This window comes from Neopelma chrysocephalum, unplaced genomic scaffold (assembly GCF_003984885.1).
Source record: "Neopelma chrysocephalum unplaced genomic scaffold, ASM398488v2 Primary Assembly neopelma1_65b, whole genome shotgun sequence".
NCBI classification, from domain to species: Eukaryota; Metazoa; Chordata; class Aves; order Passeriformes; family Pipridae; genus Neopelma; species Neopelma chrysocephalum.
In genome coordinates this window covers 1,917,915-1,939,067 of record NW_020897723.1, presented here as the reverse complement: position 1 = coordinate 1,939,067, position 21,153 = coordinate 1,917,915, and the positions used below count along the sequence as shown (strand labels likewise).

General features: G+C 38.6%; 1 protein-coding gene across 20 annotated transcripts in view; it reads left to right on the top strand.

The window, feature by feature from the left end:
• The window catches only part of RBFOX1 (RNA binding fox-1 homolog 1), a 1,129,454-nt gene that overhangs the window by 762,969 nt on the left and 345,332 nt on the right, over nt 1–21,153 (top strand). For 17 of the 20 annotated variants that reach the window (XM_027684195.1, XM_027684196.1, XM_027684193.1 and 14 more), the window contains one exon: nt 3,605–3,646. The exons of the other annotated variants lie outside the window; for them this stretch is intronic. In XM_027684195.1, the coding sequence (XP_027539996.1) occupies nt 3,605–3,646 (42 nt within the window). The remainder of the gene's footprint in view (nt 1–3,604; nt 3,647–21,153) is intronic. 20 annotated transcript variants of the gene reach the window in all.

Sequence of the window (21,153 nt, the reverse complement as noted above, 5' to 3'; positions counted from 1 at the left end):
CATTGGTTATTTTTCAACCACTGGGGCCGTGCTCCATTTCAAAGGATTTTCTCAATCCTGAAAGCATTTTGAATTTGTAGATGTAAAACAAATACTTGGGAATGTTGTACTGCAAGGAGAATACTTTTTCCTTTTACCTTTTAAGTGGCACATTCTGTAAATATCCTTGTCACCACCCTGTTGTTCTCCTTGCCCCATCACCTAAACCCTTTCTTTAAAATGACACTTAAAAACCTTGACAGCAAAAAACCTTCCCAGGTGGACTGTTGGCATTCCTTATCACCTGGAGTGGTGCTGTCACTCCCTCATCTATCCACTCATGCATACATGGGTCCCATTTTCTTTTTTCCAGTTCCTTCAGAGGTAGGCATTGTGTGTCCTTAGAAAGAGTGGATGACTGATAAATACATTTAAAAGATCTTCAGTCTCCCACCTGTTACTGTTACTTAAAGAAAACAAAACCAATTTCCCCCTTCTAGTCATGAGCTCCCTGGAGAATGACACCAGCAGGTTGCACAGTATTTCCAAAGGGTCTTTTTTGGGTTTAAAATGATGGAGCCTGACAGCATGAGCATCTTCTAAGCCTTCTGTCTTATAAAGAGACTTGTAGTTTTGAAATATTGTTCAAGTTCTTTGAAAATTTTTCCTTGATGAAACCCTTTAAAGAGGATCAATCTTTTAGGAATTCTTTTCACTAAACTCACAGTGTGTGAGAGCTTGACACAATGACACTCAACGTACTGACCAGGTTCTTCAAGCAGTCTTGAGCTAAAATAAATAAATAGTTCATTGCACATGGTTCAATCCAGAGACATAACAAAGTAAATTCAGGATTGAGAAGCACTGTACTTAAAATTGCAGGATATGCACAAGGTTTGCTTCCAGGGGCTCCTGATCATTAATTAAATATGTTATAGCTTTCAGTTTTTCTCATTTATCTGTACAGGTTTACATATTGTAAATGCATTATTTATGTTTTCCCTTAAGTGCTCAGTACTGCCAGGATGTCTCTCTTAAACTGGCACGGATAGCAAAAAAAGACAAAATGAGAGAGCAAATTTGGCACTGGTTAGATGCACAGAAAGCTGCTTGTGTCAAAATGAGCCTTTCCCAGATGTACATTAATAAACTTGAACTGATAAATAGAGGGCCAGACAGACAGACAGATGCCATCAGTGTTTAAAGTACGAAAAGGATTTTTTTCATCAAGGGAAGTTTTGGTTTGTTTCATTTTTTTCTTTTTAATCTCATCCTAATAATGCCTTTTCACTAAGCCTTGTTGCTTTTGTTCTGGAAAGCTCCCAGTGTGAAGGGTGATGGGGGAGCTGTGTAGGTGGATGTTCATCCTGCAATGGATTGTGTTATTTTAGCTAAAACACACAGTTTGGATTCAAGTATTTGCTGAACTTAGAACCAAGGGAATTGCTGGCATTGGTGTGTCCTGCTTGCTGCCCCCACTGTTTTTCTCTCTTTCTTTCAGTAACCAGAGTGCCATGGATGTGGTGGCAGATTGAATAGAAGTATATTTTAAAACAGTATTTCACAATCATAAGAAAGCCATTTGTGTTAAATAAATGGATGTTTTTCTTCTGTTTCTTTTGCTGCCAACTGTGGAGGAGCAGTTGGATGTTAATGTGCAGTCACCCTCTCCTGACTTGTACATCTGGGCTCTTATTCACTCCTTGCCTCTCTCTTGTGTTCTCCCACTGTTCATAAACACTTCTTTTCAATCTTAAATAGCATGTCCTGTTCTGGTGGCTGAGCTGTCAGGTATTTGTCAGGTTTGTGTTTCATATTACAGTAGCAGAGTAATTAAAACACAGAATTAACTACCTGTTTAAGTAATCAATAACTATAACCCTTGCTCTACTCTACAAATATTGTTAGTTTTGTACAAATTTTGCGGCTGTCTCATTTCCAGGATGAAGTATCCTGGTCTTCCTACTTCCCTGTCTAGATGTATTTCCATATCTTTAACCACCCTGGTCACCTTTCTGTCTGAAGGCAGAATGTCTGTAAATCTGGGCAGCTAATGTGAGGTCAGAGCCAAAAGTTTCATCCCATGGGGAAGAGGACAACACATTCTTTTCGAGGATGATATTAAAAGTACAATTGGAAGCCATTTTTCCCTATATTAAAATGGGATTTGCTATAAACAGCTAATATAAATTTCAGACAGTCTTTCCAAAAGACTCTTCACAGTCATTTCCAATGAAGGAACTAGATGATTATTGTAGGTCCCTTCCAACTCAAATACTCTGTTTTATTTTTTTTAATCAATGTGAAGAGGTTCATATGGAATTCAGGTCTGAAATTAACTCTTGAGACTTATACAAGCACACTTATAGTGCAGACTAGTAAGACCTTAAAGTAATTTATAAATGCTGTAAAGTCATGAACTTTGAGAAGTGGAATCATTAGTCTGCAAGTGATAGTGACTTTAGCTGTACTTAGTTTGACTCCTCAGGGGAAGTGTAATTAGCCCTATGCTGAATTCCTTTACATTTTATTCCCTGCAAGAGAACTTCAAAGAGCATTTGTTTCTGTTAGACTTTGTGTTTTCATACAGGGACTGCTTTGTAAAACTTCTGCTGTCCATGTAGAAGGTTTAGCTTGTAACTTCCTTACTAGGATTCTTTCTTCTATGTTGAAAAAAGGGCTGGCAGCTTTATTTGTTTGCAGTAACCCAACTTTGAGAAGTTTTTCATCATCACTACAGAGTGAAAATAGCTTATACAAATGGGTGTTAGTCCATGCTTTAACTTTTTCTAAGTACAAAGTAGCAAAAAGTGTGTTCTGAACTTCTGAAGATTCAGATTTGAATTTTTTCTTGCATCAGATTTCATGTTTTATGAACTCTTTGCCATGTACATTAATGACAGAAATACTGATTGCACTTTCAAGGCTAATTATACTACCTAATGATTATAAAATATTCTTAAAATACTTCTTTTTAAAAAAAACAAAACAAAAACCAACCAGACTAAAAAAAACCTCTCACCGTAGGCTGGACAAATCAACATCTGAGTATGTTCCTGAGCAAAGCTCTCACACTCTGGAGAGCATTTCTCATAAACCTGGCAAAACACAGAGACAGCAGCACGGAAAAAAATATGCTGTGGAATCAAATCATCTTCAGAGTTATTCTTACACCTGATCAGAACTGGAAGTTGTCATAGGAATGTGTGTTATCACTTATATGAAGCCTCCATATCTTTATTTCTTAGATGTGCTGTGAATGTATCATGGTATCTTAGTAGAGGGGTGTTCAGAAATACAGCACAGACTCGTGATGGAACAGAAACAGGGGAAAGCTTCTTCCTGAGCTGAACTACCAATGAAGTGTTTCAAATCTAAAAAAACAAAATGCTTTTCTACCTCAGATTTGTTGTGGGTTCTGGTTCATTTCCTTTTGTAATTTTAAAATATAAGTGGGGAAAAAAACTTTCTTGCAGTAATGATTCTATCTAGATCCACAATGCAATATTGTGTTTAGACACATTTCCAAGATTTATATGTGTAAGATAGGTAGATTTAGCAGCTTTGTTGTGGCAAGAATGTTATGCTTTCAAAGTTATTTTGGTGTTCTTTTTTCCTCTTGTAGAGTTCAAAACAACAGATGAGTTGTGAAAGAGACCAGCTAAGGGTAAGTGCTTATGCAAATATTATTTGCATAATATATTCTGTTCTTTTCAAACATAAGCAGAGTCTAGTTTGTGCTATTGACAGATGGATTACTTAATTTAAGAGAAGCATATTTAGTTCATTTGTTGCTTGTTGGTAAATACTGTGCATATCTCAATATAAAACAGCTAGAGTAGATCCAGGTTTTTCTTCCATAATGCAGTGAGATTTGGCAGTAAATAACTTTTCACAGGACCTCTTTTGACACTCAGCAAACCCTTCCTATGTGCCAGGTGAAGGTCTAGTGGGAAAGGTCACTGTGTTTCTCAGTCTGTCTCCACTACTAGATTGTTTCAAACAAGAATTATCCTTTGGATTTTTATAGTCTGTGTACTTTCAGAAGAAATCAGTGCTAGGAGTGTGAGGGAGCTGGTTATTTCAGTGTGTTTGTTGGTTGTGTACAGTCTGCAAACAGGATGGAGTTCCTGAGCCCAGGTTGCTGACCTTTATTTTGTTTTCCCCTTTTCCTGTGTTAAAGTGACTGTGTTAAACAGGTTTTAGTCCCTGCTCCCTTTAAACGCTACAGATCTCTGCAGGTTGCAAGTATTTTTGATTGCAAGTATTTTCTGATTGATTCTAGTATTTGGTTGGAAAGGTATAAGAGCTTTCTTTGACTAAAACAAAAAAACCCCAACCAAACAAAAGCTTTTCTTCATCCATATGTTGGTTAATAGACCTACATTTGTTTAATATCACATGATGAGTATTTACTCGAAGTCCCCTGTGGAAGTAGAGAGGGAGAGGCCTGAAGGAACTGTGAGTTTCTGTACAAACAAAAATATTGTTGGAAATAGTAAAAGCAGCATTTTTTTTGGTTTGCTGTTTACTGAACATCAGCTATGACTTCGTGACTTGCAAGTATAAAGAACCTACTCTAATCTTAATGTACATGGTGCAGGGTTCTCATGCATTCAGCCATTCATTAGATTAACTCCACCAACATATTGAGATGCTTCAGCTGGTCCTCACCACACTTGTAATGGGATTTTTGGTAAACAAGTTATGCAAGAATGATGCATCACATATTGTCCTCAATTCTTTTCTTGCTGACATGTGCATTGCCATTGTACTGGAGCTGGAGTGACAAAGCTTTGTTTTATCAGTAGTCATGTCTCAACAGAGCAGCTGTCAAAGCTAAAATATTGCAATAGTACCTGAAGGACAAGCTTTTAGAGAGGTAGAAGTGCCTTGAGAACAAAGGAAGTTTTCATTTGGTTTTATTTTCTCCCTTGAACGAAGAAAAACATTGTTTTTAAATATAATGTGAGGAGGCTGCCAGCTTTTTCTTCAAGTAAAAATGTGTGGAATTCCAAAGTAGTGGATAAAATGTGATGCAGTAAAAATTTCATGTATCTTTCTATACCAGTATTACACATTTACATCTAACAATGAGCTCAGGGCTTTGTGCCATATCAAAACATGACAACTACAGACAAAACCACATCTGTAACCTACTAAAAGTAGGTACATCATCTCCTGCCACTCCTGTGATGTTTCTGTGACACAAAACACAGGTACCAGTGTAAACTCTGCTCCTGAGTCAGGGATGCCGGGAAAGCAACACCCCACCCAGAGGAAGAGCTTGGGGATGTAGAACAGAAACTAGAACCCCCAAAAAGTCTCACACAGACAGACACAGAAAAAGCAAAAAATACAGAGCTTCTCGTTTCCCCTGCCTGGTCATCAACCATCCAAACCCTCCCCAGTGCCAGGGATCTACTGGAGTTTTCACAGCTTGTCTGCTGTGATGCAACACATTGAAATTTAAATATATTGTGTGGAGATGCTTCAACACTCTGAGGGTGTACCTTGACCATTCTGTCACTTTTAGGTTGTCTCTCCAGCTGAGCAGGGCTGTTAAAGTCATGTTTAGTGGCTGAAATAGCTTTTACAGGCCTGCAGTCTCTTCTTTTGGGGTTTGTGACCTACCTGTGAATACTTGGATGTGAGGCAGTCTCTTCACAGTAACATATTGTTTCATCCCAACTGAAAGAATTGAAATAGAACAAGAAAACAGGGTTAAAACAATAAAATGCCAATATCATCCACTTGTGTTTGTTAAACCAGCTTATCCTTACATCACCTAATAATATAAAATTAAAAAGACATATTATCTCCCACCCTCCTTGCTAATTGTAAAATGAATATGTCTGCCACTGTCCTTTTTTGATTCCCTAGTCATTCCTTAGTTTACAAGTCATAAAGAAATTTCAAAAGAAAGGCTTGTTAAAATCCTAATAGTGTAAATAAATAATTAGACATTGTGTGGCTATACCAAGAAATATCTGACTCTGACTATTATCATTTATTCAGGCATTTCTCACCTCTTAGCTGTTTCACTGCCTTTTAAATTCTAAATGCAAAGCAGAGTGTCACTGTTCTGGAATAAAGCATTTAGAGTAATGAAACTCATTGAAGCCTCTGGCCATTATACATTACATTTACAATGAGCGATAATCCTAATAATTAAGGAAGCCAGTGTGTTTTCACCCCTTTCTACTCAAGATTTGAAAAGGATGGAAACCACAAGTTGGTAACTTATTCACCTTGCCAACCTGGTACAACTCCCAGTTAGACATTACTGTTTATACTTGAATTACTAAACGAGAAATCATACAGAAAACTATGGGAATTTTATCTTTAGCATGGCTGGTTGGGGCTTTTTTATTCCATTTGGATACATAACACAAGATGAGTTTGGTTTATTTCCATCTGATTTTTAAAAATAAACAGAGCATCAATGCCATTTTTCAAGTTTTACTTTCTCTCAGCAATGATTTTCATTACAATGTGCTGCCTTGAATAATAATTATTTTCATACTTCTCTAATTTCTTTTTGCTTTCTAATCTGCTGTCATCTAAATCAAGTTGTACTAAACAACCAGTGTGTTTTTAAAGGCAAATTGAGTCCTCATTATTGCTCTCTCCACCTCCATCCACACACTGTGCTTCATCAGGATTTCCTTTGAAGAAAATAATGATACTGTTTAGTCCCCCTCACTCTGTTCTGTGTTATCTAATCCTGATTTATAAATCTCTTCTTGGACAGTTACACCCCTCTCCTCTTCTCTGACTCTTTCCTGCTGCCACTTGCTGTTTTATGAGTCGCTGTGTGGAGCTTAATGTAATTGTCATTCTGATGCATTATAAACGACCTGGAAAGACACAGAACTCACAGCTTGCTCAAAATCATTTAAAAACACTTTTCTGCTCATATTTAGGTCTGAAAAACAGACTTTGAAACAGGAATGATCCAGGTTATTTAAGGCTGGGAAGAAGATCAGGATACCAGCCTTAGGTAGAAATAAGCTGTAGTACATAAAGCTCTGAAAATGGGCAGTGACAGCCTCAGAAGTCTGTCTGCTGTTTCCACTGACCCTTCTTTGCTGTTTTGACTTTAACCTAGCATTTTATTTTTTTATCATAGCCTAAGGACATCACTTAAATGTACAGGCTAACTTAAAGCTCACCAAGCTTTACCCAACCTTCCTCTCAACTCATAATTTATTATTTTGCGCTATTAACTCAGCATAATTGTTTCAAGTGAACTCCTGTATCTGCACTGACATGAGTTGTGCTACATAAGCTTTTGGTCCTCATGCAGCAACACTTGATGAGCTCTCCAAGGTGGGCAGAGAGCAATTTTAAACTCTAATGTTAGGAGGGTTTATAAATGTTCCTGTGAATACCAACGAGGTCTAATGGTAAATGGTGTGATTAGCTTCCTCGACCTGAAATTTTAAGTGACCTAGTTGTTGCTCTAATTAACAGCTGCTTTCACATGTGCTTATTATCAAGATGCATTATATGCAGCCAGAGTTCCTTCTCTGGTCTGAAAAATGGGCAGGGCAGGGTTTTACTATCATCTTGTATTTAATATCAACTTTTATATTTTTATAGTACTCTAATTTTCAAGGAGACAAAAAAAGATATTGCATTCAGTATTGTTCTATTTGGCTTGTCTTTTAAATGGTAAATCCAATAAGCTCTGACATGGAGCCAAAAAATGTATCAAAGTTATGCCAGGTAGGGAGAAAACAAAAACAAAGGCATTTACGTCCAGCATAATTTTTAAGCAACGCTAATCCTGCAGTATTTAGCCTTTTTAGTGTTTTTGTTCAGTGCATTAATTCATCAGGTTTGTAATGTGCTCAGCTGTGTGGATGAGTTTTTCTGGAAACTTTTTGAAGAAAATTTTTGAAGCTCATCATGGTGGTATTAGCTTTCTCCAGTGATCTAAGAATAATCCATTGATATTTCTCGTGTACGGTGTTCCTCTGATGCACTAAGGAGGTAAATTTTGATTCAGATTAGCAGATGCTAATTTTTTAATCAGTTTGAGCTGAGCAAAACCAAGCAACTGAAGAGAGAAGAAGAGAATCAGAGTAGAAGCAATTTGTGAAGTAGAGGAGGGTTTTCTGAAATCACTTCCTTGGGTTACAGCAGGGCAGAACTTAGGTAGTGCCTGGCCAAAGAACCCCTGCTTTCAATCTACCTCTTCTCACATTGGGCTGGAGAAAAAGAAAGCTGTATAATAAACTTGTTTTGTGAGTCAGTGATGTCTTGTTACGAGAAAGAACACAGTAATTCACAGCATTTCTGCAAAACTGAGCAGCTTGTTCTGGCTACTGATAAAAATGTCACTGTTTGCCTTTCCTTCCGAAAATCTCTGCTCTGCATTTGCAAACAGCCCGTGTACACTTTGCCTGGGAGAGTAATTTGGAACTACTCAATAGTATATGTCCCTCTCTTAAAGGAAAAAGGGTTAAAAGGGGAAAAGCTAAGGTGTACTAGTAGAGTTGGATCGATCTGATGTGTTTACTACTCGTCCTTTCCTTAGGAATATGTAGGTTATGCTGCATTTGACGTGCCAGACAAGTGCCTTAAAATGATCCTTCTTTAGTTCCCGTAGTTATTCTTGCAGTGAGCTGCATGTGTCATCATCCATGTAGGTGTAGTGTGAAGATACAGGTAGGTGAGATCAAAAAGAAGGCCTATTTTTGGCTCCTGAACTGTATTACACATTGACATGGAATGAAATTAGAGTAATCTCACTCACCACCTTCCCAACGCTGTTCCCAGTGGTTCCATGAAGAGTAATTCACATCACAATTTGGGAAAGAATCATTGGGGCTAAGATCTAAAAAAGAATAAAAGTATTGTCAGTAGCCCCCCAAATTTGTGGGGAGAAGGGGTAATTGTAAGGATGTGAGTTCACTTAAATTTTCACTTCCCTTGACATGAATATGTACCAGGGTGGGGCGGGGAGGGAAGGCAACCAGAGAAACGTAAAATTCTCTTGGAGTCTGCTTGGCAAACTTTAGGAGCCTCCTCAAGAATAGTGACTCTTAATGCTGGCCTCCAATTTGTTGTTTAGTACTATGGTGATTCATAGAAATAACAGTGGCAAGGTAATGCAAATTGTTGTGGTTCATGTTCCAGGTGACACGGCCTCTCCCCGGGAGGATGCTCTTACCTCCAAATGCTCACTGTTACCTCCAAATGCTCACTGCTGTTGGGCCTCTTTGATCAAGAGAAGAAAAAATGTTTGCAGAGCTTTGAATAGTGGTGCCACTTACTTCAGGGTCCTTTAAACTCTTTCAGGAATAGTTAAGAGGCCTTTAGGTATTGTCCTGACTCTGCTCTTGATGGAATGCCTTTCAGAAAACCTTCCATTCCTCTCCTGATGTTGTTTTGGCATCTCTCTCCGAGAACAGCAGGGAGAGGATTTTCTACTGTTCAAAGGCCACTTTCTTTTGAATTCTACTTTGATTTTTGCACAGTCAAGTATTTTCTCTGTATGGTGCTTCATAATTGCTGAAATGGAAGGATTGCAGTAATATTTGGTGGGGCTGAAGCAATGTTTTCACTAACTACCCATTTATTTAGTGTGACAGGTGGATTCCATCTAGAGTTGCAGCACACTAGGGATTTCAGCAGCTCCTCAATGTGTATTTAGACTCACAGCTATATAGAGACAGGCAGAGATAGAGAATTGCTTTAGGAAGTAGTTCAGTAAGTGTAATGAAGGTTCTGGAAGTGGTAAACTTTTGAAGGGATAGAAGGGAATGGATTTAGTGGGCACAAGGGCTGAACCAGTGCCCAACATGAATTCAATACCCTGGTTCTCTTTTCCCCCTGCTACACAAACATGAGCAAGACACGACACTGGATCCACCCTGGATTTGGGAGCAGCTCCTGCCCTCAGAACAGCAACTTTTGGTACAGACTTTGTGCAGTGACTTCATCCAGCTTCTGTTGCAGAACACTCGCTGCGGTCGGGGATGCTGGCCTAGAAAAGAAGAAAGGTTTTCTTGCTTAGTTTGTATTTGTTGAGAGGGAGCTCTTTTTTCACACAGCTTTTGTAGTTTGTCTTTGATCATCTTGAAACCAGACCTTTGAGTGCACAGCTTTAACAGTGTTTATACTATCCTGACTTATTATTTCAACCTCTGCTGTTGCTTAGGCAATTTGACTAGCAAAGATCATAGTGCCTTTAATGTCACACCTCATTCAAGCAGGAAACACTATCTAGTTTACAGTGCAATTTGGGTTGGCTTTTTTTTTTTTGCCTTGCCTGTTTTGTGTTTTTTGCAGGTTTTTGGTTGGTTTTGTTTTTTTTTCTCAGGATGTTTCCACAAGGCCTTTCTGGCTTGGGTGGGGGTTGTGTGGGTTTTGGGGTTATTGTATGGTTCGGAGTTGGAGGTGCCGTTGGCTTGTATTATTTATTTTTCTTTGAAAAAAACTGAAAAAATAGGAAAAGCTTTTCAGTTGCAGGTAGTTGGGCTGGATTTTTAACATACTCTTTGGTCCTTCTGCCTGGTGTATTTCTATTATCATTTACTCATATATAAAATATCTGACAAAGCAACTAGATTTTTAAAGGGAACAAAGCAAGCATTAAGAATGTTGTAATAATTGAAAAAAACCCTCATATGAACTATCCAAACAGTGTAGTGTTATTAGGACATGCAGTCTTGAACCAGTATTTTTTCAAGTAGAGAGAATGAAGGAATATTGATTGTAATATGGGCATCATGTTCTAGTGTTGATGTTAATGGTCATTTTATGTTCTGTAAAATCCTTCTAAACCTTTCTTGTTTACACTGGTCAGGTTTACCACTCTACAAAACCATTTGATTATGCTTTTTTAAGTAGCTGCCAAATTTTTTCAAAGCAGTAGAATTACAAGGAAGAATAAGTTAATCCTAAACAAAAACTCAGATGCATGCATCAATATTTATATGTATGTATGCACATACAAACATATATCAATATTTCGTATATGTGTATATATATATAACATACAGTTTAAAGATCCAGTCCTACAGACTTGTAGCTGACATGCTGTCATGGTTTGCACATCCACCATAGTGTTACATAAAGGGTGAAATCTTTTATTAGTACCTAAACAGTAACTGTGGTCTGTTCTATTCTGCTGCAAAATCCCAAGTTGTCCTGAAAGCCAAGTCTCTCTTTGTGTTCAGCAGGAATGGTTTTCTTGGTACAAAATCCCAAGCAGCTGTATGTAATTCCCAGGAAGCAGGATAAAGAAATAAAAAGAAGGTACACTAAACAAACAAAACCAAACCATGTTTTATCAAGCTGACAGTGATTTTGCACCATCTTGAAGTTTTGGGCTCAAGCAGGGAGCTATTCCTGTTGTTGGAAGACAGATGAAGAGAAGTACAGAATTTTAAAAATAACTTTAATAATTTGCCTTGTCTTCACAAAACCTTGCAGCAAAACTTTCTTTAGAAAAAACTAAATTAGCCAGGGTTTCACACTTTTCACTGTGTTTACAGAGGCTGTTGGGACAGTAAGATCAGCAAACATACATCCCTGGATCTTTTTGATGCTTTCCTAATGTATCCTGAAGAAGGGCAGTGGGATCAAGGGCACCCTCAGCAAGTTTGCTGATGACACCAAGTTGTGTGGGGCAGGGATGTCATCCAGAGGGACCTGGGGAGGATGCAGAGGTGTAGCAATGTGATCCTCATGAAGTTCAACACAACCAAGCGCCCCTTGATTGAGACAATCACCAATGTCAGTGGACAGTTTGGGGACAAATTGATGGCGGGGTGAAAGAAATGCTCAGCTGGTATTCTTCTATTTGTAGCATGAGATCTAGAGGATGCATTTCATAAGCCATGAAGTTGAGAAAGGCAGAAATGCTTTGCTGATTTGTAGCATCTTTGTTGTTTTGCACCCCTGGGAGAAGCTGACCTTGTTTTGGGAGTGTTTTTTCCTCCTGCTGGTGTGTGTTTTGGAGCTTTGATCACCTCTGTTAGCTTTAAAGACAGTATGGCTTAGACAGGGAGAGGGAGATATAAAACCCAAGTACCTCATATCACAGGCATTTTATATGCTCCACTAACACCAGAAATTTAAGCCCTTAATGTGAAGGAGTGGCTACGGATGTATCCCGAGTATGTAATCAGATGCCATGGAATCTGTTATTCTGTAGGTAATGGGCAAAAATACAGATATCCTCTGTGCTCACAAGTTCCATTTACAGCATTTCTTTCATACAGCAGTTGTCTCTGCCTTTGGATTCTTAAGATGTCTTTGAGTACAATAGTGGAAGTAAAAAGTGGTGTTCATCTCAAGGTCACTTTGCTACTTGAGAGCAGCTGCCCTCCAAAGAGCACATAATGAATAGTTTTATTACCTTTTGGTTGGTTTTCCCTTCGTGCTATAGATTACTTCATATGCTATCAGCTCATTTCTCTTTTTTTTTTCCCCCTCCTCATTCTCTGAACTACTGCTTTCTCCAACTGTTTTCATCCTTGTTAAAAATCATTTATATAGCACCATAAATTACAGGCACTTCACAAGCACAGAGTAAGATACTGCCTTTGGCCCAAGTAGTCTCTGGTTCAGATACACCCATAGATTTCTGGTTTGTCTTTTGTACTTAACACAGTACCTGGGAGTTTTAAGGTAGATTGCATTAATCTCCTATTTTATTTCCACAATATTTCATGATCAGATGATGATGAGTCAATTCATGTGATGTAGGTAACTCATCATTTGTTTGCTACTTAGGATGGATTGAAGATTGCAAATACTTCTGCTTCCTAATAATTCCAGGCACACAGTTTTGTGCACTTACATTTACATCTAAAACCTGCAGGCACTGGAAAAAAAATCCAGACTCATCATTTAGCTCACCCCTTGTTCTTTTTTTTTTTCTTCTCACTGTAACTGGCACCTCCCATCTTTAATATTGAAATCTCCCAGGAATTTTCACCTGGGTTACATGATACCAAATATATAATGATATGAAAAACATGGATTTTTATTTAGAAAAGGTTGAAAGGAGAAAAAAATCCTGTTTTTCAAATTGTTTAATGGAGCTGTGTTTTCATACTTCATTCAGAATCATCCAAGTTTTATTTTGAAAGGGTTGGAAAACACTTATTAAAATAAAACTTATTTTAATAACTTTCTTGTTATTAAAACTAGAAAGAATCTGAGTAACCATGCAACTGTAATCATATCACAATTCATATGACAATATAATGTAGAGGAAACTCCATTGAAACAAAATTTTTTTGATGTTATTACAGTAAAAAGCAAAAGCAGATTTATGTCCCTGCGTGGTTTTCTCAACTAAATCCCAGCCAAATGCTTGCCATGTTCCTGCATTGTTTGTTTTGCTCTGTTTGCTGGAACTAAAGCCCAGTGTTGATGGTGTGTTAGATGGAGCAGGCAGGTGCACATCTCTGCCTGTTGGCTCCTTGGGTTCCTGCTGGAATGCAGGGAAAACAGGGAGTGAACGTTCCTTCCTTGGCCAGGTGCAGTTAAGAATCCAAGCACGGTCAGAATTTGCAGCATAGAAGTAGTCTTAAAAGATGTATCTTAATCAAAGAAAAAATTAGGATATGTCTAATGAGGTCTTTGTGCTCCCTGACTTGCATGTTTCCATATCCATAACCATGGAAGGGTTTAGTTCAGTCTGGTTGGTGAACTGAGTGCACAGGGAGCAGCTGAGTTGAATGCTCAGAGGAAAACAACACAAAATATCACCTCTGAGTGGCCAGATGGGCTTTATGCAACCTGATACTGCAGTCTGGAGTCTTGCTGCCTCTAAAGAATTGCATTAATGAGCTCTGCTCGTGGGGAATTTCCTTGTTTGAAGTGCAGGTCATAATGGAAAAGAAGCCTTGCTAGTTACCCCTTTGCTCTGTGTGGAATTAAGAGACTGTCACTAAATAGAAGCAGGGCACCCAATTCTAAATGTTCTTTGCTGGTTTTCCACAACAGCACATTCAATTTCATGTGTCAAAATAAAAAAGAAATCAGAGTATCTTTTGAAATGCTTTAATATTGTTTGTTTGCAAAGATGCTGTGATTTAGCAAGGTCTTGCTTGGTGAGAAGCAGTAAAAGACTGTGATGCCTTTGATCAGCATTTTGCAATTTACTCTGTGTGTGGAGCCCAACTGGGACTGATGTAGTCCCAGAGAGAAGGGGTAGTGATACTGTTACCCAAGGCTGTGGTCACACAGGCTGCTCCTTTTTCCCATGGGCATAGTTTTTTTTGAAGACAAAAGCAGCAGATGTTGGGTCAGCCCTTTGCTGATGCTCTCTTTCAGTCTCGCTCAAAGTGCCAACAGTGTTTTGTCCTGGGAAGTGCTTCAGAACTGTGCAGTAATCTCAGGCTGCATCAGAATGTTGCCATCATGTCAGTGATTTGTCTCTGATGAACGGTGGGACAGTAAAGTGAGGAACAATTGCTCCATGTGATGTCACTACGGGACAATTTCCCTCCTGAGGAAGAAAAAAAAAATCTCAGTTTTCACATGTACACAAAAGTATTTTCAGTCTATACTATCACAAGGATCTACATTTAGATTTGGAAATGAGCTTATACTTCCAGAATTTCACTGTCTTCAGAATAGGATGTAACTTGTTTTATTTTGTTTTGTTTCGGTGTCAGTACATGTGCATTTGCTGTTGGAAATAGTTAACTTTGCATTTTTTTGCTGGGAAAGAAGTATCCAACTGATATGAACCATGAACCCCCTAGGAAAATAGAGAATACATAGATTCAGAGCATCTCAGAGCCCAAATTAAATATTTAGTGTACAGGCTGGATCCCTCCTAATGGAGAGTGTCTGAGGTAAGTGTGGCATCTCTAATGTACAATCAATTTAATAACTGGAGGAATGGGCAGCTCGTGTAAGGAGAGAATGCAGGGAGTATTTTGATTTCAGACCAAAGAATTGTGTGATAAGTGAACTCTGTAATTGTGAGAATGAGTAGTCAGGGAATCCAGCTCCACTTTGCTGAAGGAGTTTCTGACAGTACCAGAAGGCAGTGGGGTGGTCTGAAGTGTGCACAGGTTGGTTTGATCATTGTCTGGTTTACTGGCCTTTGGGTTGCTGTGCAAGTGGGTGTGGAATCAGAGGGCTGACAGGCTTTGTAATGCTTGAAACACACAGGCAAAAGTATTCCAAATCTGACCTTTTGCAACAAGCTGCATACTGCCCAAAATTTTTAGACCAGAGAAAGAAAAATCATTCCTTCTGTGGGGGTGTTGGAAGGGGTGTAGTGACCTAGTCATCATCTGCTTGTCCCTGTGGGGGAAGCAAGGCACAGGTCTCTTGTCTCAGTGTGTTCCTTGGAGCAATGTTGTGTGCATTTACCTGCAGGGTGCATGTGCAGCTACTCAACTACAAGGACTTCTTTACACGTAGTTGCATCTTGTGCTAATTCTTCTAGAAATACCTGTCCTTCAGAAACAACTGTGTCCTGTTTAAAGAAATTCTAAACCTAGAGATGAGTCTTTGTATTGTTAGGCATTCAGTGTGAACAAGAACAGATCCATTAACAGATATGTCATGCTCCAAAACAACAGGAAGACATTCCCTCTACCAGACTCCAAGCAGGCACTCTTCGTCTCATTTTGTCTCCTGACATTCCCTGGGTTCCCTCACCTAGTTTGGACTGATGGGCAGAAGTTTCCCAGTATATTTGAAGTGATCTCAAAACAATTTGAGTCACTTCTGCAAATCCAAATTTGGGCATACATGTACATACAGCACAGTGCATGTATTGAGAAAACACTTAACTCTTGTCTCGCTACTTACTTGTCATTAATGCACAGATGGTTTCAGTAAATGTCAAGGGTTGCTGGAAGACCATAATCTGAGACCTATTAAAGGGGAATGTTCAGTGAGTCTCACTACAGAAGCCAAAAAAAAAAAAAACCAACAAAGAAAGGGCTGTGGAGAATATCTGCAGACATCAACATGATGGAGAGAGTCCTACAAGTCACAAAATGAAAGGCAGGCAAAGATGCCCAAGTGTTTTTGTGGTCTGGAAGGCAGCCAAAGAGGCATTGATTTATTAAAGAGCAGCATCATGGCTTCCTTTTCTCAATGTGATGGTGCCATTACAGCTCCTCAAGCAGTCTCTGATTTCCTTGAGAATGAGGACTAGGAATTTCAAACAGAACATCAGAAGAAGATTCTGAAGAGAGTTATTTTCAGACCAATGCCACTGCCAGAGCATCACTCTGACTGCGTGTACCTGACTGGGGAATTCAGTGTGTCAGGTGTGTGCCAGTGTTTGCACGTGAGGTCCCTCATTATTAAACACAGCACCTACTTGTGTGAAAAGTACCCCAGCAGTTGTGTACGCAGAGTTTTACACAAAAACCAGCTTTAATGAGACAGGGAATTTAGCAGTAGTGAGTAACCCAATAAAAATTACTTACTCAGCTGTTTCTGAGTAAGTAACTGTTAACTCTGTTTCACAGAGTTAACTCAGTGCTTTTCTTGTGTAGTGGGAATATACTGGGAGTGGCCAGCACCTCTAGCATCACCTTTTTGCATCATCAGATTCTGTGATTCGGTGATTTTTGTCTATTTTTGTAGATATGTGAATCCTCCTATTTCTTTCTTTTCTCTATTTTCTCTCTGAATGGCCAGTATTTTAGTGCTTTAATTTTCCATACAACATAGACACCTTCCCCCCTTACAGCACCTCCCTAAAACCCTGCCCCTGTGTCTGCTTGTTTGTCATTTTACATCCTGGAGATGGGCAACACCTTCACCAGGACGCTGCTGTGGAGGCCCTTCTGATTTTGTGGTAGGAGATCCTGGGCAGCCTAATGGCACGGCTGGTTCTGCTGCTCTTCCCAAGATTCCAGCTGGCAGGGGAGCAGATTTTTTGCCTTCCTTATGCCGTGGCTGTTGCAGCAGCGCTGCTGACATCAGCCTGGGAGGAGGAGGAGGTGTGCTTTTAGCACACACTGTGGATGTGCAGGTCCCTCACCAAATCAAAGCAATGATACAGTTACCAGGCTGTTCTCACCTTGCTAAAAAACAAGTGTGCCAAGGAGACAGAGCATGAATTAGCTTTGTCAGGTATATAGGCAGAAATAACAACTGATAGGTTTGCTGTGATAAGTTCTCTATGATGGCTTTGCTGAAAGGTAGACTGTTTCATGATTTACTGAACTATTATAAGTGGTAAAACTGATCCATTTGTTATCATCCAGTGCATAAAGACTTCAGGATTTAAGGAGCCTGCACTAAATAACAAAGCAATTTATAAACTCATAAACTGAAAATTACAGGGAAGAAGTCCTTAAGTCATTGGTAATAGCAACCTTTTATCATATCAGTGATGATTATCAAATGTTAACCCCTACCCCACTTTTTAAAACAAAATCTTACCTTAAGATAGTTGAAATTACTTAAAGAAGTCATGGATATAACTTTGTATTGATTTATTGTGCAAGTGTGGCAAGTTTATTTATTTATCTGAATGTCATCCCTCCCCCCTGCCCCATGATGTCCCTACATCAAATGATGTGAACTGATTTATGCTTCTGCTGGCAGCAGCATGTTGGCTGATGTCAGCTGAGGAATGGGATTAGTTGGCTCTACTACTGGGTAGAAGGCCTTTACCCAAAGCAAATTTGAGTGTAGTACCTTGAAAAGAGAATCTTTCTGTATTTCAACAAACAGATAATAGTTAGCAATAGTTGGTTTCAGCTTAGCCTGTCCTAAGGAGAATATAATTATGTGTCCTGCTGTGAAGATGGAAATACCCTGTACTGGATTTTAAAAATGCATTATAAGACTGTAAGTTGTCTTTGTGTTCTCTTGAATCAAAGATTTTATGGGCAGTGGAAAGAAGATGTTGACTAAAGCTAAGCAAACATTTGCCTGGAGGTAATTTTTCTCATGACATTAGTTTCTTTTTTCTGCTTGAGATTATCCTGAAATACTAAATTCATTCAGTTTTATTCAACCAATCTAAGTTCTCAAGGAACAGATGAATCAAGAGCCACTTGTTACCGGTACTCAATATTTGATATCCAGCTTGCTTTGTTGAAGTGTGAACCATGCTGAACCAGATCTGTGTTTTTTTTGTGATCTGTATGAGCATAGTATCTGAATCAAGCTGAAGATTTGCAAAAACACCTGGGCATTATCCAGAAGGAAATCAGAGAGCCACACTAACATTTCAGGAAATTTAGTTAAAACAATGTTTTCCAATAACCAACAAGTTCTGATCCCATTGTCCTTGTGTTTAATTTGCTGGTATTTTTCTTTCACAGACCTTATCCTAAGTAAAATCAAGTCCATCATTACCCTACAGTGACACCCTCCCTGATCAGGACTGAGGCTGGAGCCCAGTTATGACAGCTTAAAACCAGGAGAGAATATGTGAGGTTTTCCTCTGGCTGCCAGGGTTTTCCTTGGCAGAACTGTTGGCTGAGTCTGGTCTCGCTAAAAGCAGTGAAGAAGCAGGAGCAAAATAGCACCCGCCACTGAAATTATGGATAAGGGGTTGAGCTGTTACCAATCCAACAATGATCACTTGGTTTGGGTTAATTATAGTCTCTTCGTTACCCAAAGAGCCTTGTCAGGGTAGAATGTTTGAATGTTGGGAGAAATGAGCCGCTCGCTTTGTTCCAGAAACATCACAAATGAAGTGAATTTACCAGGCAAAGGGTCAGACCCCTCAGGGTTCTTCCCAACATGTGCTAAGAAGAGGGAAAGCAAGTTTCATTTTCCTGTCTAATGGGAAATGATCAGCTGTGTGCATCCCATGCATGTGTCATGGGATCTGAGGAAGCTCTCATCTGTCTCTGTCCTGCTTGTCACTCCTTGGACTGTGCACTGAACACAGTTCTTCAAACAGCCAGGAATCCTGACTCAATATTTTTAAATTGTGGTGATGTCTAATGGCTGGTTGCTCCTCAGGCTTTCCTGGGACTATATTCTGACCTTGTTGTGCAGCAAATGAACACAGAAACTAATTTCTTGCATCAAAAGCGGCAGAAGTGCTAAAGTAGTAGAAATTAATTGAAAATGAAAAAAAACCCAAAACTGTGTGGTGAAAACACAGAATAGTTTATAAACTGACTGAAGCATACATAAAGTTGTGCTTCAGTTGCTTCTCTGCAGTTATGCTGAATCCAAAAAGCAAAAGCCTGAAAAACAGCAGCAGCAAAACCCACCCCCTGAATGCTGCAGTGATTTAAGAGCAGATTAAGGGCATGTTTTGTTACCATACCTCCTAACCATTTGTAGTTTTTCATGTCATAAATAACAATGATAGATGAGGTCGTTAAAGTGTGGAAATTAAGCACAAACACAAATATTTTTAGCTTTCTAAATGTTTCAAATTATTTTTTGTATTCTGTGTAAATTATGTGAGATTTTAGTCTTGTTGCAGTTCATGTATCATGTGCATCATTGGTATCTTTTCTTGGTGAAACTTAAGTAAAAGAAACCAGTTCATTACCAGTAATGTCAGCATAACCATTACCATCACACTCCCTCCCTCCTTTATTAAGCTTTTTTTTTTTTAAGAATTATTAAATCCCTCCTCTGATTTAAATTCTGAAGAACAGACTTTAGTTGAAAACGTAGACTTGTTAAAGTCAATAAGTTTTGTCTTTGCAATCCATTAGTCAAATATATGATTTCAATATCCTTCTATATGTTCATGTAGGACCTAGAAAAATAGAGATCATACCATTGAGCACAGAGATTACTTTGATGTTCTTGCAGCTCCTACATCCTCTTAATGAGGAGAAACTTAGTCTGCATTTTTTTTATCTTCCAATGCAGTAAGCAGCAATATCGATGCTATTTCCCATCTTATGTGTCATTAATAAATATGCCAAGAGGTGTCCATGAATTATGGACCTTTAATAAGGTAATGGAACTTCTAGAATCTAGAGCTTGATTTTATTTTTTTTTTTTAAACCTGAACTGCTTAGGTGCCAATAAGAATGTGCTGATCACATACATAACTAGTCTTCATTAATCACGAATACACAATTTATTATTTCGTTTTTGCTAATAGCAACTATTTTAATCTACCCTTAATATCTCACCAATCCCTTGTGATCCCCTAGGGGAAAATATATAATATTCTGATTGATTATAAAAGTTAAGGCTGTGGTATGAGCTTGCACAGAAATGCTGTGCTCTGAAGTACCTGTGGAAGAGCCTCATATAATGTCTTTGGGAGCATCAGAGGACGTGGGCCATTATCAGCAAATAACATATACTCAAATTTGTAACAGAGTTTCTGATTGCTTGTTTTTTTAAAGGAACAGCAAGATTCTCATTGATTTCAGTAGCCTTTAACCTGGACCAGATGTCAGCTGTCTTGGACCAGCCTTTGTTAAAATTATTGTGGTCAGTACCTTCTATTTACATTTTTTTTTGCCACTGTTTGCAAATCTAGAACATGTAAGAACTAACCTTAGTGGACAGGGTTTGGTTTAAACTTCAGTCATAGGTGCAAAAACCAGAGTAATGTGTCTGTTTTCAATCATCTTTTTATCCAGGTTTTTCTACCCGTGCAGAAGCTACAGATGATCTAACAAAGTATTTAATAATATCTGCACTAAAAATAAAACACTTAAAATGAATGGTTTTGTATAGCTGCATTAGAATTGTTCCACCTGTTTGAAGGAATAAGATACGAAGAATTGATTGAGTAACCAATTTAATAATGAGGAGAATTTAGAATACAGAAAGATTACTTGAAAGCCTTGGGAAACAATTCACTGAAGTTTTATATGCTGCCTGTGCTCCAAAATAGGGAAATTCTGATACAAGTGATTTATAGTCAATAGCTGTGCACAGCCTTTTATCATATTAATAAAATCTTTACCCAGTCTTTGAAAATTCTAAAGCCTGCTGTGTTCAGTTGAGGTGCACAGATCAGAGAGAACTGGTGGCTGGCAGATGTGCAGATACATTATCAGAAAATGTATTTTCAGCCTTACCACTATAATCTAATTCATTCTAGCATGATATTTCGGGTTTATTATAGTGTAACTGACTGCTGAACATAGTGCACTATGCAGAAGACTAAATGAGGTGAAAGTGTACAGCTTAAAGGTGACCAAGTTAGGCCATTTAGAATGCTGAATATTGGGGCTTAAACTGATTTAAATAACTCAAAACTGTAAACAAAAGGCT